This window comes from Dipteris shenzhenensis, chromosome 4 (assembly GCF_047967505.1).
Source record: "Dipteris shenzhenensis isolate YYH24624 ecotype China chromosome 4, Dip_SZ_1.0, whole genome shotgun sequence".
Taxonomy (NCBI): Eukaryota; Viridiplantae; Streptophyta; class Polypodiopsida; order Gleicheniales; family Dipteridaceae; genus Dipteris; species Dipteris shenzhenensis.
In genome coordinates this window covers 37,340,911-37,359,099 of record NC_141599.1, presented here as the reverse complement: position 1 = coordinate 37,359,099, position 18,189 = coordinate 37,340,911, and the positions used below count along the sequence as shown (strand labels likewise).

The following is an 18,189-nucleotide window of genomic DNA, read 5'->3' as shown; positions in this document are numbered from 1 at the left end:
GGCATTCCGGGTGCCTCTACAGATGGTGCCACCATTGCCTGAAAAACTGATCCCCCTCCGAAATATCCTGGATGCATCGTGGGCTGAGGAAGGGCTTGCTGTCCCTGATTGACTGAATGGAAGTTATTGGCATTACCCGCTATAGGGGTGATCGAGGGCATCTTTGATGGCTGTCCACTGAAAGAAACATGCCTAGGGGTCTTCTTATGCTTCTTATGTTTCTTTTGAGATGACTTTTTGCTTCCAGGGGAAGCAACCATAGGGCGAGGAGCTTGCATAATCTCCGTGACAGCATGTTGCAACTGCGACAGGGCTCCCGCTACACTTTGCATTCGTAGCTAAAAAAGTGCATTGGGATCAAGCTCCTCTGCCTCATCTACCTCATCCTGTGAGTCCTCCGTGGCATGCTCAGGAGAGTGTGGATGAGTCCCACTGTCCTGCTGGTCATCACCCCTGCTGGTACTGTGCTCCTCTTCAAACCTCTCTGATGCTTTGTCTTCGTCCTGCCCCTCCTACTCTGAAATGGTCAATGACCTCTCACGGTGTGACATGCTTGCTAAGATTGATGGCTATAGCAACAATTGCACTGAAGGTGTCCATCACCCAACACTATTAGGGCCCACCTCTGTAGGAAGATGGTGACGATCTCGGCAATGGAACCACTGAAACCGGCCCTCAATTAACAAAAGAGCAGTGATCTTCTTCTACTCAGTCATAAACTTCATAAATAGCCACAATGCAAGCTTCAGTCACTTAAATCACTTAGCACAACTTAGAAACAAGCTTCAACAACAACAAAGGTGAGGCTAGAATGCCCCTGCTCAATGAAGATAGTACACAGTGCACCCACTGGCCCCAAATGCCTTGGCGCCCCTTACGGTTTATATTTAATGCTTCCGAATGGAAATGCTTTACAACAAGGGTTCAACCTTGCATTGTTCCTCTCTGCAAATCCTCTACTTGTCTTCAAGGCATCTAATCCCAGTGCACCACTAGAATTCCCACTGGCAAGGTATACTCAGGCATCCACTTCTGATTTGACACAACTTAGAGGCATTCAGGCATCCAAACCACTGGCAAACCGAGCTCAAGGTAGCCTCAAGGCTATCACATGCATCCACACTGTCCTTAGGCCTTCCACAGGATCACCCTGGCCTTTGGGTGCTTACTAGAACCTGTTGGAGTCTTGAAAGGACTGCACATAACACGCATGCACTGCAAAAAGCTGCAAAGCAAGAAAGAACAAGGAAAAAACCGAACCTGGAACCAACTCCTGCTGTCTGTGGCAGAGGGGCGAGCTCTTGCCTTGCACCTATCCTCTGTCCAAGCTCCCCGCAGGGTGCAGGTGTCTTCCAGCAATCAGGAGAAGAGAGAAATGAAGGTAGAGAGCGGAGGGTGAACAAGAAAGAGCTGTAGAGGAAAGATGGTTCATAGATCTGCCCCGAAATGATTGCCTCGGGATTTGTGCCTGAGTTCTCCTAAGAGAAGGTGCCAAAAGCAACAGGGAAAGTTCCTCCTGCAGCGTGTACTGGTCCAGAAGCCACCACGCAGCCAAAAACATGTGCACAAAGGTCCAGCACAGCATAAGACAACCCTGGGCACTTGATGGAGGCAACTGAACACATCTGCATGGATTCCGTACGGACGTTTGTAAGAAAATTTTTTTAAGTCCAAAAATGAGTTCTGGCACTTCCTAGAAGTGCATATTAGCCTTGAAACAGTCAAAAGAGTGTTAAAACAGCTGAAAACAGGTTTGAAACAGCTCAAACAGCTCAAAAACTGCACAAGAACAACTGAAAACGTCCAACACCTCTGGGAGAGTGAGGGGAGAGAGATGGAAGGTGGGGGAAGGGCATGCATACACATGCTTGACAAATGGCACCTCCTCCTTGCCATTTGCCCCTTCATTAAAGTCCTAACCCCCATACCAAGGACAACATTGGTTGTCCTTGGGCCCAACTTTTAGACCCCTCTTTTGAAGCCTTTGCCTTGCCTCTAGGACCTAGTGGTGCACCTAGACTTTGCCCTTATGAACTTCTAGGAAGTGTGCACTTCCTCTAGCCAGTCCCTCACGGCCAAACCATTACAACACTTAACCCGGTTAAGCGTAGGTTGAGTTAGGAAGATATTTTACATCACTTTTCACGTCCTCTTTTCATGTCCTCGTGACATATACCATTGGCCTACCCTGCCACCTAGGCTGAGGCCGAATGCATTAACCATTTCTAGATCTCTGGGAGCACCGAATGCTTCACATATTTTCTCAAATCGCTTCACATGGGATTTGGATCTCCTTCCCTGAGAAATGTAGTTATTAGTTTGGAGACGGCTATGGATCGACTCCTAGAGGGATTGGTGTTCCCTGCTAGAAATACGGGTATAGCCGGGGGTTGAGTGGCCCCCCTTCCTAGTGCGTCCACCAAGGTGCTCATTAATCCATATGGAGTGCCCTTTAACGTGATGTTTGCGGTTGAGCAAACTTGAGGCAGGTTTGAGTGTCCTGAAACTTGACAAGTGTACGATTGGGTTTGAGTGATGGAAAGAAAGAAAGAGAGAAGCCACAGAGTGTTGAGGTAAAGGGCTCACTAAGACCCTTTGCAGAGTAATATACCATACTAGACTAAAATCAGAAGTACAAAAAAACCATGTAATCTCCAAGTCCAAATCCAAAACTAAGGACTAATAGCTAGACTCAGTCTCGGGGTAGGAGTCGTAAGACATATCTAGGTGCCATGGTGGCTCTCCTGTGAGTTGCAAAAATGTCTCATATGTGTTTTTGGCTGGTCGCCTCACGTTGTGGTGGGGGGGGGGGGGCATGGTCTCCGAGCACTCTGTATCTAGTAGGCCATATCAATGGTAACGCCTTTGGTCAGGCGGTCTCCTCCCAGTAGTGCTGTAATGGGCTCGAGTGCGTGCTTTGGTTTGTCGCTGCGTTGCGGGTGGCTCCAGCATCCCTGGTTGAATCCCTCCTCGTCGTCGTCTCGTCTCACTAGTCCATATGGCCCTCATGTCGTCGATCTCCTCCTCTATCTTGACTTGTCTAGGAGTGGACTCGAATGTGTAGAAGTCTGTGACGTGTCGCTGAGCTTGACCCACCTCAATCTCCTACTGTGCAACTCTGTCTTGCTCTGTGATAAGACGCAGAAGGGTCTCTCTTTGCTGTATCATCTCCATTAGGTAGAGACCGATGCAGATCTGGTCCTAGAAGTGAATCAATCTGACAGAGGCCTGAAACCAAGGCCCTCTTGGAAGAGGCAGTGAAAGCGTCGTTGAATCTCATAGTAAGCTAGGCAGGGACATAGGAAATGCTCCTCCTCTATCTCACCCAATGCGCACAATCTGCACATTCGTTGCTCCCTAGGTGTGCCTGCGGCTCTCCCTCTCTCAATCCTCAGCTGATGGGATGAGACTTGTATCAGCCCAATGGCTATCCTAAGAGCATGTGAGACGTGTGTCCTCTAGATATTGGGGTCTGATGATCACTCCGTTCTTTGACACTCTCAAGAAGTGGTCGTGGTAGAATCTGGTCTTGGTGGGGAATTCCTAGTCCCCTCCTCATGTCTACGACGTATAAGTTGGAGCAGGTTTAACCGTATGATACGATTGATCTCATCCCGTGGGACAAGAGGATCAGGTGCATCCAAACTATATTGGGAGGTGAATACCATGCTTGTCGAACCACTTAGAAATGCGTGCACACTAGGCCATGCTGACTCCACTCTCAGCCAGTCGCATAGATGACTCTAGTGCCACTTTTGGTAGCCTGTCTCCAGGTAAGGCCGAGATCCTGTGGAGATAGGTAACTACCCAGAAGATAGCATCAATCTCGAGTGGTGTCATAGCGAACTCTGCCTGTATGATCTGGTGGGAGACTGTGGGCTTGCTCCAAATCATCTTGGATCCCGTAGTCACATGTAGTCTCTCGAAACGTTGCCACTTCGTCACTGTCAGATCACATCCCTAGAAGGGTGCTGCATACATGGCTGTAGGCCTCACTAGTGTGTCAAATAGCCATCCCTTCATCGGAGGGTCCTGAAAATGTGCCTGAAAACACTGCTGCTCTAGTCGACTAGAGCACCCTGCCCTTGTGTAAGGTGTGCCTTGGATGCATGGGTCATCGTGAAGACCGGCCCTACAAAGACTACCCTTAGATAAGTGTAAGATTGTACGATCTCCACTAGCTCTCCTCTTTAGGTGAAGCTATGTCGATGAAGTGCAGTGTTGAAGATCATAACCTTGGTTTTACCAAGGTTATCTGTCAGATCCCTCTCTCTACAAAATACTTCTAAGGCATCTAGGTGTTTTTGTAACCTTGCTGTTGAGGAGGAGAGGAGGACATCATCTGAGTAAAACAGTATCTGGATCATCAGGGCGGCTAGCCATGATCCTTCGCCACCCAGTCGGTCAATGAATGTCATGGTCTCATCAATATAAAGCCCAAACAAGGTTGGCGAGAGGGGGCACCCTTGCTTCACCCCTACCGTACTCTCGACCTAGTTTGACAAGGCACGTACTGTCCCTGTGACTTATTCATATACACTCATCACCCCCCAAATCATGATAGCTGGGATCTACATCTCTTATAGTCGTCTGATCATATGAGCTCGTGGTACGGTATCAAATGCCTTCTAAAAGTCTACAAAGCAAGCGTAGGCTTTCTGGTATCGCGATCATGCCTTCTCAATGACTACCCGCATAGTAAAGATATGATCCAAAGGGGAGTGCTGCCTCCTGAAGCTGGCTTGCCCCAAGGCTCACTGCCCATGCATTTCCATGTAGGAGCTGATCTTGTTAGAAATGACCCAACAGAGGGTACACACAGCGGAAGACTTATAGTAATGCCCGGGAGCTCACATAGTGTGCGTGTGGGATGTGGAATCACAAACTTCTTAACTTATGTGCATAAAATAGATGTGCAGACTCATCGATAGACAATGAACCAGCCTGATAGAGAAACCACCAAAATAATATATTTCCATCCAAAACTATGGACACAATACAAAAGAGATAGATCCAGAGTCCCACCAATGGTGTGGTCCTCTGATCTTACCACAAGGTCCTTCTCCTATCTGCCGGCTATCTCTAGACTCGAGCTTGCGTGCTCCACCTCGAGCGTATGTAGTCTTTCCGGCCAAAGATCTCAGCACCTTGCTGCCCTAGTAGACAGCCTAGGCTTCAGCCCCAAGTGGGCTCAGTCTGCAGCGACTCTGGCCCTGCTTTGCCTCCTGGATGTAGGCCCAAAGATCAGGCTTCTGCTGCTCCTGCTGCTCCTCTGTTTGCTGACTTGCTGGATGCTGAAATGAGGCCAAGAGCCTCTCCTTATATAGGCCCTAAGGCCTGCTGAGAAAACCGACCAGCCAGCCTCATACTGGCCGACCAGTCTGCTGGTGGTCCAGCCCTTTAAGGGCTCACAAAACTAGGCCTTTATGGCTCACACTTTTAGGGCTTTTGGCCCTCCAATCTAGGCAAGGGCCCAGCCTATATAAGGCATGCCACTGCCTACTGTCAGCCCCATTTGCTGCTCCACCAGGCCTGCTGGTTCTGCCCTGTGCCAAGTTCTCTCCAGCCACGTGTGCAGCGCCGTACACTGCTGATGTCATTGCGCCCTGCCAGGTCAGATCTAGGGCTTGCTATCCCCGCCATCTGCACTGTAATTCGCACCATCTGTTGCAGCCTTCTTCTCTTGTGAGGTGCTGCCCATGTGGCAGCCCCCTCTCTCTCTCTTCTTTGGGCATCTTCTGCCCTAGGTCTCCCTCCCCCACGCTCTCCTCATTTAGGGGCTTACAGATGGGGAGGTGACCTTTCCAACACCCCCTCCCACCGACACATCTTGGCCCAATGCCAACACGGCGATGACGATGCTCCAGTAACTCCCTGGTTGTAGTCTTCTGGAACTCTTTGATGTCAAAATCTTTTCTTGGCTTTTCATCCAGTGGCTCGTGCTCCACCAGGTTTGGTTCCGCTTCCGCACACCATCTTGGTACACAGGTCCATCTTTGGTAGCACCTCCTGGCACCACCACCTTCAGTCACGTTCCCGCCTCTAAACTCGAGCAACCCAGCCGTCACGATCTTCCAGTTGTCCCCCTCATAATGAGTGAACAACCTGGAGTCTTCCAGGCACCATGCTCTGAGGGTCTGTCTCAACCCATCCTCCCTTTGGCAAGGTCTGTAACCAATGAATATTTCCAGATAACCTGGACCATGAACTCTCGCAGAGTTCTCAAGTAGGTACTCTTCTGGCTTCAGTACTCTTTGTCCATCACCTTCTAGCAATCTGCGTGTCTGTCTTGTATAGATCCTTTAGGGTGGCCCACGCCTCTACTGATGTCTCGGCCAGCTAGATATGTGGAAGAACGGAGTCCGCCGTAGTCCCTATGATTATTGCCAGGGCATGGGCATCTCTGTCTTCCCAAGCTTCGAGCTCCTCTCTGTCTACTGCCATGAATATCTTCCGTTGCCTATCCACTATGTCCTCCGGCTTCGACTCCACTCCCGTGGTCAGCTTCCACAACTTCCAAACCACTAAAAATGACTCTGGATCTTCACTTTCCAGATCGGGTAATTAGTCCCGTCCAGTTTCCCAGACTCTCCAAAGTTAGGGATAGTGAAAGAGAGAACACTGGGGGAGGAGGAAGGGAAAGCAGGGGCTGAAGAGGCTGTAGAGGTCGACATCTCTGCTGTTTATACCACACAGCAAAGTCAACTAATCTCAATTTCAGTAGACCAGAACTTTGAATGCACCTAACTGAACCTGAGTCGCCTTCCTTCTCGCAAGGGCACAATCCTCCAGTCGTGGAAGTCAATTCCCAAGAGCTTCTGAATTAGGGTCGTCCTTCAGCAAGGTCCTTGCCTTCAAGCTCCCACACCTGTGAGCCTCCTACTCTGGCTCTGATACCATGTTAGAAATGACCCAACAGAGGGTTACACAGCGGAAGACTTATAGTAATGCCTAGGAGCTCACATAGTGTGCGTGTGGGATGTGGAATCACAAACTTCTTAACTTATGTGCATAAAATAGATGTGCAGACTCATCAATAGACAATGAACCAGCCTGATAGAGAAACCACCAAAATAATATATTTCCGTCCAAAACTATGGACACAATACAAAAGAGAGAGATCCAAAGTCCCACCAATGGTGTGGTCCTCTGATCTTACCACAAGGTCCTTCTCCTATCTGCCGACTATCTCTAGACTCGAGCCCGCATACTCCACCTCGAGTGTAAGTAGACTTTCCATCCAAAGATCTCAGCACCTTGCTGCCCTAGTAGACGGCCTAGGCTTCAGCCCCAAGTGAGCTCAGTCTGCAGCAACTCTGGCCCTGCTTTGCCTCCTGGATGTAGGCCCAAAGATCAGGCTTCTGCTGCTCCTGCTGCTCCTCTGTTTGCTGACTTGCTGGATGCTGAAATGAGGCCAAGAGCCTCTCCTTATATAGGCCCTAAGGCCTGCTGAGAAAACCGACCAGCCAGCCTCATACTGGCCGACCAGTCTGCTGGTGGTCCAGCCCTTTAAGGGCTCACAAAACTAGCCCTTTATGGCCCACACTTTTAGGGCTTTTGGCCCTCCAATCTAGGCAAGGGCCCAGCCTATATAAGGCATGCCACGGCCCACTGTCAGCCCCATTTGCTGCTCCACCAGGCCTGCTGGTTCTGCCCTGTGCCAGGTTCTCTCCAGCCACGTGTGCAGCGCCATACACTGCTGATGTCATTGCGCCCTGCCAGGTCAGATCTAGGGCTTGCTGTCGCCGCCATCTGCACTGTAATTCGCGCCATCTATTGCAGCCTTCTTCTCTTGTGAGGTGCTGCCCATGTGGCAGCCCCCTCTCTCTCTCTTCTTTGGGCATCTTCTGCCCTAGGTATCCCTCCCCCACGCTCTACTCATTTGGGGGCTTACAGATGGGGAGGTGACCTTTCCAACAGATCTCTCTCTCTCTAGTACCGACCGAGAGAGAGAGAGAGAGAGAGAGAGAGAGAGAGAGAGAGAGAGAGAGAGAGAGGCTTTTTACTTCATATTGACAATGCCAAGGAGCCAAATTGACTCATCCGAAGTGAATCCTAGGAATCAAACACACACGCACCACGGCATGAACCATCAAGATCCACACGGGTTTTACAAAATTTGGTGGGGAAGGATGGCTTATACACGCGGAGAGAGAGAGAGAGAGAGAGAGAGAGAGATTAATCGCAGTAAATCTTTTTGTATGGTGTGGATGCAGGGCATGTTCATGTTGCAGAGGCTTTGAAACTGCCATTGCATATATTTTTCACCATGCCTTGGACGTAAGTCTGCTGCTTTCTTTCTATACTGACTCTACAGAACTCCAAGTATGTTCTGCAGGTGTAGACTAGCTATGGAGAATTATTGAAACAACTACAATACGTAAATATATGGGGCGATTTGCTAAATGACAGTCTGAGCCATTTATAAAGTTTTTTTCTTTTTTTTGTTTTGTTCGGGGAGCAGGCGGGAGGGGTGCCGGCAGTTTTTATTTATACAAATTACAATTATTACTTGGTTGAAGTAAGGGGAGCTTTTAAGAAATTGAAGTGTGGCTTTTCTCTACTGCTGGTATGTTTTATGGAAGTGCAGTGCTGCAAAGTCAGATGCGCATGTGTTGAATTACTGGGTTGAACCATGTGTTATTTTCATGATTAAGGAGATGGTGCTGTATAACAATCAGCATCCACAGCTTTTAATTGCTATTTAAGTGCACTCTCAAAAACAGCATCTTTGAATGAGTTGTTAGCTATTTTCATCTTTTAACACCTTTTTTGTGCTTTGAGTAGGCCAACTAGTGAGTTCCCTCATCCTCTTTCTCGTGTACATCACTTAGCTGCAAACCGGGTGAGTTTACTTCTGCATACATTTATACGAAGATCCTTGGGACATATATCATTCTCCATCAGGGGGATAGATTAATGTTTGTGCTGGATTATTAAGTGACAAGCTGTGCAATACTTGTGAATGATTTTTTCTGTGGCTTACTTGTAACTGCAGCTGTCTTACCAAGTTGTTGATTCACTTATCTGGTGGGGTATACGTGACCTAATCAATGATTTTAGAAAAAAAAAGCTGCAGCTTCGGCCAATCACTTACCTGAGTGGCACTCAATTTTCCGTTTCGAAGTTGCCAACAGGGTATATTTGGAGTCCACACCTGGTGCCAAAACCAAAAGGTGTTTCACTATGTTCAAGAGTTGCTTCAAGCTCTTTTTGGGATGGTTTTTGTGGCAAAATTATGAGGTATTGTAAAGGAAGGCACATGAAGAGATTTGGTCAGTGTTACAGAATCAAAAAACTAAAAATTATCTGAGTGGATAAGGTTGGGGTTGTTGGGAGTTTTCTGTAACATTTTTTCCTTGTGTGCTGCACGTTAAGATTGGAAAAGTAATACTCTTTTGGATTGGAACTTGCAGATTGGGGATCTAAAATTGATGTTGTGGGATTTTGTTTTCTGAACCTGTCCCAAGATTATAAGCCACCAGAGCCACTTGTGAGCTGGCTTAGAGCTGGAGATGCACCGATTTATGTGGGATTTGGGAGCTTGGTATGTAGATTCTTGTGCCTGGTCATGAATGTATTGTCCTTGCAGAAGTGCTCTTCAGCGGATGCTTTGATCTGTTTAGTCAAGTTCCTGACTCATCTATGTGTTGCAGCCTTATTGTGTCTGCTTGCCTGCTCACGTATTGTTTGATAGGTCTTTGTTTTGTGTGTGTGTGTTTGTGTATGTGTGTGTGAAGTGGAGGTGCAGCCAATGCCTTATGTTATCAGCATACATTGTGCTTTTAATGGATGACATTTCGGTATGCTTGGATGCTATGTTGCACATCTAAAGACGATTGCTCTTTTAGTGCTGGTTCCTGCCGCTGCTGCAACTCCAGCGGTAGTATGAACCTGCCAATTTTTTGTAATGGGGTACATGTTAGCAACTATAAGCTTGGTTTCTTGTCTTCAGCACTTTGCCACGTTCTGTCTTATATGTATATAGAATTTTAATCCTGCTGATCTGCACCAGATGTGATGAGCCAAAGTTGGGGACTTTTCTTTTCTTTTGGGCCATAGTATTCTTCAAAGTGTTTGTAAGGCCTTTTTGTTGTGGTCCGTGTAATGCCTTTTTGTTGTACAATACACAACTTATTTATATTGGACTGGAAAGTGAGTGTCTCTTTGTTATTGGGTATGCTTTTTGCAGCCTGTTGAAGATCCTCAAGGCATGACAGAGATTATAGTCGAAGCTTTAAAACAGACATCTCATAGGGGAATTATTGACAAAGGCTGGGGGGGAATTGGAAATTGTAAGTGCTTTGCCCATGCTTGAAGTGGTTAGCTTATTTTTGTAATTGGACTGTGTATGGGTGTCGGTCTTTTCATATTCTGTTTTGTTGAAATGACTAGCATGGGCATTGTGATACAAGTTCTGGTTATGTCTGGCTGTCCACTTAGAAGTTCTTGTGAATTCCATAACAAGGTAGCATACCGTTATCAATGAGGTGGAAAGTGATGTACTGGCTTCTGGAATCGATGCCAATTTATGGACACGTATCTGAGACAGATATTCATCTCTAATGTGATACTTTGGATGTTTTTTTTGTGCGTATTGTTTATGTGCCTGCTTGAAGCTGCTATTCATGGAACTAGCATATTTATGAAAGTTACAAACTTGTAGACACCTCACCTGTGGCTGCAGCTCGTTTTCCAAGCTCCACTTTTCATGAAATCATGCCTAGGTTAAGTTGGCTTAGTTTTCTGCATGTTGCTTATGTGAAGGTACACTGTATGTTGCTTATGTCGTTCTGTCCATTGTATGTAGAAGGCACTTGTGCCCTCATACTAAGCTTCCAGAGGGGTCCAACGTGAAGAGGGAGGGGAGTTTTTGTTAAAGGAAGCATGTGGACCTGTGTTAATATCTGAACTTGCCTGTAGTCTCTCATGGACAATTCTATGTACTCAGGTTCTAGATTTTGACTCTCCCTGGGTACTCCCTCAGCTCGTCCACTCTCAATGTGAAGTCGATGCGAAGAAACCCGGAACTGCCTGATAGAGATCCTTAGTAAATGGGGGAGGTGAATCCGAGTATATCCAGGAGGAACAATAAAACCCTCGTCAAAGATATGTAGGCAATGGTCTGTGTAGAAGCCAAGCTTCACTAGGAGTTCACTCGGTTTCAACCAGGTCTAGAATGTGTGTAGCTGCAGGAGGTCCTTGTGCATGACCTGGTTGACCTTATGATACCTAAGTGGGAGAAGTGGTGTGTCAATGCTGTACTCAAAGGGAGGAAGTCTGACCATGTGTAGCCCCAATCTCTCAAACCACCTACCTATGTGTGCGTACCAGCATCTCTGGTCACCCTCAGTTGCTCGGGCCATAGAGGAGGACAATGCTAACCATGGCTTAAGTACAATCCCCGTACCCTCTAACATGATATAGGTACGTGATGACGTGGAATGCTGCATTGAGCTGTAGTGGGGGTGATTCAAACTGGGCCTGGATAATACTTGAGACAACAACTCATCTATGTGAGGTATTTATTCTTGATGGTCTGCCTATTTAATCCTCTATAGTCAATGCATAACTTGTATGTTCCATCCTTTTTCTTTTGAAATAAAACTGGAACATACAGGTTATGCATTGACTATAGAGGATTAAATAGGCAGACAATCAAGAATAAATATCCTCTACCTCACATAGATGAGTTGTTGTCTCAAGTGGTATCAGAGAAATTAACTGGTGAATGACAATTTTTTGTCCATATATAGCTTCAAAGGGAGTCATGCTAATCTTCTCTGTATCGTTCCAATTTTATCAGATGTCTATTAACTGAGGGGGAACAGATGGCTTACTGCAAATCATCCGTGACAACATGAGCACATGGAGACATTCCACTCGAGCCCACTCTGCATCGGAGAGATACGGTCCCCAGCAAGGGCTGCCATAAATCCTAGTTGGTCGGACCAAGGAGTTGAATAATAGGGCTTGGTCCGGGGATCCTGAAAGTGTGAGTTGAAGCACTGCCTCTTCAACCTGGCTAAAAAGGCACGCTAAAAAGGCACATCCTTTGTTGAGACGAGCCTGTATAGCTAGCCTCATCTTAAAAATAGGGCCAGAAAGGAGGTCTCTGAGGTATGTATAAGATGAGACAATCTTAACCGGCAATCCATCAAAGGCGAACAACTCTTGATGCATGGCTGCTCAAGAGGTATTGAAGATCATAACCTTGGTTTTTTCCAAGGTTGACCTTCAAATCATGTGACTCACAAAGGGATTGTAGTGCATCTAAACGTCTCTGAAGGCACTCTGCAGAGCAGGAAAAAAGCACCATTTGAGCCCTTTGTCCTATATATTATGTGGATGATGGTGTATGTTCTTCCCTTGTTCGAGGTAAAGTTTAATCTTCATGTCCATACTTGCTTTAATTTATTTAATAATCGCTAGTATGATTAATGTTTTCAAAAGTGCTGTAAGCTTTAGGTAAAATCATAAAATCATATAATCTTTGCATGTGATTGAAAGCCAGCTTTGATACGAGTCATGTCTGGAGTTGAGGTCGATATGGAAAGCCACATGGGCTACCATGTGACAAACCCAATGGAAATAAATCAGATTGGTACAGGACTACTGTAACTTCACGAGTTGGAATGTAGGCTTTGGACTTTTTGAATCAAAAAATTGTACAAAATAATATTAATAGCCCATCCATAAGGGAAGGGAGCCCTGTACCTTGGTGGAGCCATCATTTTTATCATTTTTCCTTCTTGGACCAAAACTGAGATTGAAGACTATGCAGTTAAAGATTTTGTGAAATTTATGATAATTTGTTGAATTTTAGGAAGTATAATGCTGGATAGAAGCCAAAGATTTAGAGGCTTGGATTCATTCTTTGAAGAGATAGATTAAGTTAAGGTCAAGGTTTGATTTACAAATTTACTTGGCTTACCAGGCATCCCTATGGTAAGATGAGAAGCATCAAGCATCGTGCTTGCTTGCGGAAGGAATTTAAGTGGCGAATCTAGTCTCACATTCTTCCCTTCCACTTCGAAGGACTTATGGTGGAACAAGTGGACATGCATTGATACTGGTATGATGTGAAGGTTAGTAAATGTTTCTCATTTTTGGGAAACATTGCTTTAAGCACAAGATTTTGGCAAGGAATGTAAAGGCAGTGCGCATAATCCACGCATAATCCACACTCATCCAAGCTGAGTTGTCCTTCTTCTTGACGAAGAGGATCGGAGCGGATGAAGCCACTGCGTAACAACTCCTCTAACTGCTGCTCAAGCTCCTCCTCCATCATCTTGCTGAGACGGTAAGGATGCTTGTTGGGAGGTGATGATCCAGGCAAAAGCTCAATACGATGGTCCTCTAGCCGGTTGGGTGGTAAGGATGGAGGCAAGCTCGATGTGAGAAAAATGTCCTGGTACTGCTGAAGCAAGGCTTCCTGCTCGGGGGTCTTAATTGGAACTTCCGTATTGGTCGCGTTGACATAGACGATGTATGCTTCTCCTCCCTTCTGAATCTCACGTGCTATCTGAAAATCAAAGGGCGAGGCTCGGTATCTCCTTGGCATAGCTCGTAGAATTGACCCTGGAGCCTGTCCATGTACTGCAGTGGTAGGAATCGTGATTGAAGATCTTTCATGAATTCCGTCTAGCTGTAGAAAGGTTGTCTCCTCATCTGCATCATAGTGGTTCTTTTGCCACTTGAGCCACCAGGTGACCGCCTCGCTTGTGAGGTGCATGGATGCTAGGATGCACCGCTCGTCGTCCTTCGTAGGCATCACTGAAAAATAACTTTCGAATTGATTGAGCCATGAAGTCAACACTAAGGGTTCCTGCTTACCATCGTACCGTGTGAAGTTGAGCTTCCCTGGAAAAGAAGGCTTGCTAGAGATGGAAGTCTCTCCTTTTCTCCCCCCTCTGGTCGAAGTAGAGAAATGAGAAGCTGTCGAGCCCGTTTTCCTTCTCTTCCCGAGCAATACGTTCTCGGAGGTCCTTGGCCTTCTGAGCCTCGCGGTCCCGAAGTTCCTTGGCTTCTTGATCGCGTTCGTCTTTTGCTTCTCGAGCTGCCCTTTTGGCTTCTCGAGCTTCCCGATCGTGTTCTTCTTTTGCTTCTCAAGCCTCTTGATCGCGTTCTTCTTTTGCCTCCTGAGCTAGCCTTTCACGCTCTCTAGTGGCCTGCTCACGATCTTCCCGGGTCATGCGGGTGAAGAGAGCCTCGGACTGTTGTTACTGCATCTACATCATAGCCTGCAACATGGCAGTTATAAGGCCTGAGGAGTGGACGTGAAATGAAGGCCAAGGGACTGCCTTTTATAGGCCCCCTTGGGCCTCAAAATAGACCGACTAGAATGGCCGACCGCATTGCTGCCCACCGACTGGGCTGACATGGCACCAACCAGTCCATGTGGCAACTAGCTGGATGCGGACGTGGCCACGGGCTGCGGATGCTCGTGACAGATCATCATTCATGTACGAGTGCATATGATATATTTGTAGATATATCATATTTTATTTTTGTATTCCATATGAGCTACATAAGAACAAGTCGCCATTAGTAAAATGAAGAATCAAATTGACTCTCTTTTTAGTTGAACATTCTAAAGGAGATTAACGATTTAAGGGGATCATGTGCACAAATGCTCCCAGATGGTGTGCAATGTGAATGATATCCTACGTGATGGCAACAAGGGTGGTTGCTGGGGGAACCTGATGGCCTCCCATCACAAAACTGTAGCAGGCAACCCATATGTTCTAGGTAGTGATGTTGGACACGGTCTCCCAAACACTATCATCTCGCACAATGTGTGCGGACGAGAAAGCGGCGTTGAATCTTGTACCCCAATCCTAAATACCCGATGGGCCTAGATCGTGTAGGCTGGAGAAGTTTGATCAATGGAGAATGCATGACCTTAGGTAGTGATGTTGGACACAGTCTCCCAAACACTATCCTCTGGCGCAATGGGCGCGGACGAGAAGGCGGCGTTGAATCTTGTACCTCAATCGTAAATACCAGATGGCCCTAGATCCTATAGGTTGGAGAAGTTTGATCAATAGAGAATGCAGGACCTCCCTTTGTCAGCCATGCAGCCATCCCCCAAGTGAAGTCATGTTGCATCCTCTACGTGCTGGAACCCATCCAAATCTTTTGCGCTCTTGATGACCTAGTTTGCCTCATGATAGGTGAGCAGGACTGATGGGGCCTTGGAGCTGTACTGAAAAGGTGGCAATCTATCCTGTGAAGTCAAGGTCTACAAACCATTTGCATGTCCAAGCATATCAAGTCCTAGTGCCACAGACGAGGATAGGGCCAACCAAGGTCGCATGTTCTGTCTTGATGCCGTGGAGCCAAAGTCTTTGACTCTACGAAGGTACATGATGACCTGAAAGGCTGCATCAAGTTGAAGGGGAGTAGCTCCAAATGCTGTTGGGAGGATTTGGTGTGGGACCCATGCTTTACTGTAGATCATCCATGTGCATCTTGGACTAGTATGCCTCTAATAAATCTGGGCCTCTAAAGGGGCTACCATTTGAAAAGAACAGAACTTAGTCCTAGGATCTTGACAGTGTGTCTGGAAACAGTTGTTGCTGAAGTCTTGTGAGTGCAGCATACCCTCTTCTCAACCTGGCCTGCATAGCTAGTCCAGCTTGAAGATCGGGCCTCAGAAGAGGACTTCCAGGTAGGTATAGCACGAGACAATCTCTAGTGGTGCCTTGTCGAAGATGGATTGCTCTCAGACTGCTGCTGCCCGGGATGTGTTGAAGATGGTTTTCCCAAGGTTGACCTTCAAATCATGAGTCTCATAGGAAGTTTGGACTCTGGGGTGCGTCCAGACACATCTGGACGCCCTCTACAAAAGAGGATACTAGTTATTATCACGACAGAACACTTTTTATACATACATACATAACATGCTTACAAGAAATACATACATCCCCATGCATACATATACAGATCTACACTTATTGTAGTTATATTTTCTGTTTCTCAAATCGGATGTTTCCTCAAAAGTTCCACTGTTATGACAGGCAAAGCATCAGTAAAATAAAGATCTGGAGTGTGTTTCTGTTAGCTGCAACCAACGAATCTTTAAATAAATCTCCTCCTTGGTCATATGGGATATATTTTTATAGTTTGATCTTAACATGTAAGTTTTTACAAGGGTTATGTGCATGTGACTTTTAAATTTTTGGTAGCGGGTTTAACTCTGATATGATGAATAAACTTCTTAAAAAATTTCACGTTCATAGTTAGGGCTCACATTTTTTTCTGTTATTATGCCAAATAATGAGTTTATTTACTCCTCATGGAACAATTGCTTGAGATGGTGGTCAAATTTGTGTTTCTTCTTTAGTAGCAAATGATAACTTTTAGGGATCTTTCGGATGCCAAATTTTTTAGTGATTGGATGTTTTGTTTTCTTTATTATTGCAGTGAAGGATCTCCCTGATTGGATATATCTTTTGGAGAATTGCCCTCATGACTGGTTGTTTCCACAATGTGCTGCTGTGGTATGATACTTGTTCTCAGAGAAGTTTGATATAAGTCGGTCTGATAACTTCTATGAGTTGGTATTTGCTACATATTGAGAGCTTTATTGTATTGCATGGGGCCAAGAGAGTATCCAGAGTGTGCTAAAATTGCCAGAAAGAATTGGTTAAGAGACACATCACATGAAGGGAAAGCTAATCTGTATGCATATGTAATGTTTGAGGCAGCTCCACTTCCAGAAGGGTTAACCTATGTTCATTGACGGCCTATTGGCCTTGATACTTAGCCCAAGACATGATTCTGTCTGAGATTCCAGGAGCTTAGGCAGACCCTGAGCTTATTGAGAGTTCTCTCATGAGAGCACAAGTTTTGTTTTGTTTGCTGTTGTTCCCTCATGTTTTGTTGTTGTAATGTCCTGTCTTCTTATCTTTTTGATTGCTTTTCAATTCTGTTGTAATGAGAGCCAGCAAGCAGGCATCCCATTTGGGGTACTGTGCTTGCAGCATCACAGTGCTAAGCTGTGTCACGAAGTCCACGGTTATACCCTACAGACTAAAGCAGAGGGCTGCTGGGACTTCAGTTAGGCTAGATGAAGCATAGATCACTTATGACAGATCAGGTGTAGCAACAAGCTCCCTGAGACAGATACACAGCCTAGATCCTCATCCTGTTTTATCTAATCTCAGATGCATTGACATCTTGTTTCTACATTTGAGAGCACTTGTGTATCGATTTTTTTGTTCCTTCCAGTGGGTATTTCTATTTATCTATTGGTTGCTACATCCCACTGTCTATTTATTATTCATCTATTGATTGCTACAGCCCACTGTCTACTTCAGATCTGAACGTGGGATTGATATATATATGTGTGTGGGTGTGTGTGTGTGTGTGGGTGTGCGCACACACACACATATTGAGTACGTTCTAGATTTCAATTGTGATCTTGTGGTCGATTTATTATCTGCTGTCTATTATGGTTTGGGCATGACATTTCAAGCAAGCCTATTCACAGTAATGTCTGCCATGATTTCAGAGCTTGTTGATATTCTCTGACATAGTATCAGAGCCAGGTAGATACAACATCGTATCAGAGACATGATATCCAACATGCTATCAAAGCAAAGTCGGCAAAGAGGTGGGTGTCTCCCTTGATGTGTATAGAGTAGGACCTTCTCGGCTCCCAAGATAGGATACCATGATATCCAACATAGTATCAAAGCAAAGTCACGGTTGATAGGCAAAGAGGTGGGTGTTTCCCCTGATGGGTCCAGAGTAGGACCTTCTGGGCTCCCAGGTAGGCGAGGGTGCATGGCAGGGAGGAGTACTGCATTTGCATTGTGGAGCCTTGGACACCTACCATACAGGATTGAGGCATTCTTGTGCTAGGCAGAGCACTTTGAGTGGGAAAGCGGTAGGATATAGAGAGAGGAGGTCAGGATGGAGGACTTTGGAGGATGTATGCCTCAGAGAGTTAGAATAGTAGCTCAGTATCAGAGGTTTCGGGTTTGGGAGAGGAGATCCTTGAAGAGGCTTCAGTGGGACCTAGGAGAGTGGTATTGGAGAGACCCTTTCGGCCAGGATGCCCCAGATATTCCTTGTTAAAGCTATTTAGTGAGATTAGGCAGGAGGAAGCTGAGTTTAATTGATGTTAAATTTCAAAAGTGACCACTGGTTGGTCCAAGAATGACATTACAAGTACAACAA

The 18,189-nt window shown here is 46.1% G+C and overlaps 1 protein-coding gene across 1 annotated transcript in view; it reads left to right on the top strand.

Moving 5' to 3' along the window:
• The window catches only part of LOC147902800 (sterol 3-beta-glucosyltransferase UGT80A2-like), an 83,510-nt gene that overhangs the window by 47,560 nt on the left and 17,761 nt on the right, over positions 1 to 18,189 (top strand). Inside the window, exons 6-11 of the mRNA XM_087373814.1 lie at positions 8,217 to 8,280; positions 8,788 to 8,845; positions 8,999 to 9,176; positions 9,417 to 9,547; positions 10,193 to 10,295; positions 16,429 to 16,505. Coding sequence (XP_087229940.1) covers positions 8,217 to 8,280; positions 8,788 to 8,845; positions 8,999 to 9,176; positions 9,417 to 9,547; positions 10,193 to 10,295; positions 16,429 to 16,505 — 611 coding nt within the window. The remainder of the gene's footprint in view (positions 1 to 8,216; positions 8,281 to 8,787; positions 8,846 to 8,998; positions 9,177 to 9,416; positions 9,548 to 10,192; positions 10,296 to 16,428; positions 16,506 to 18,189) is intronic.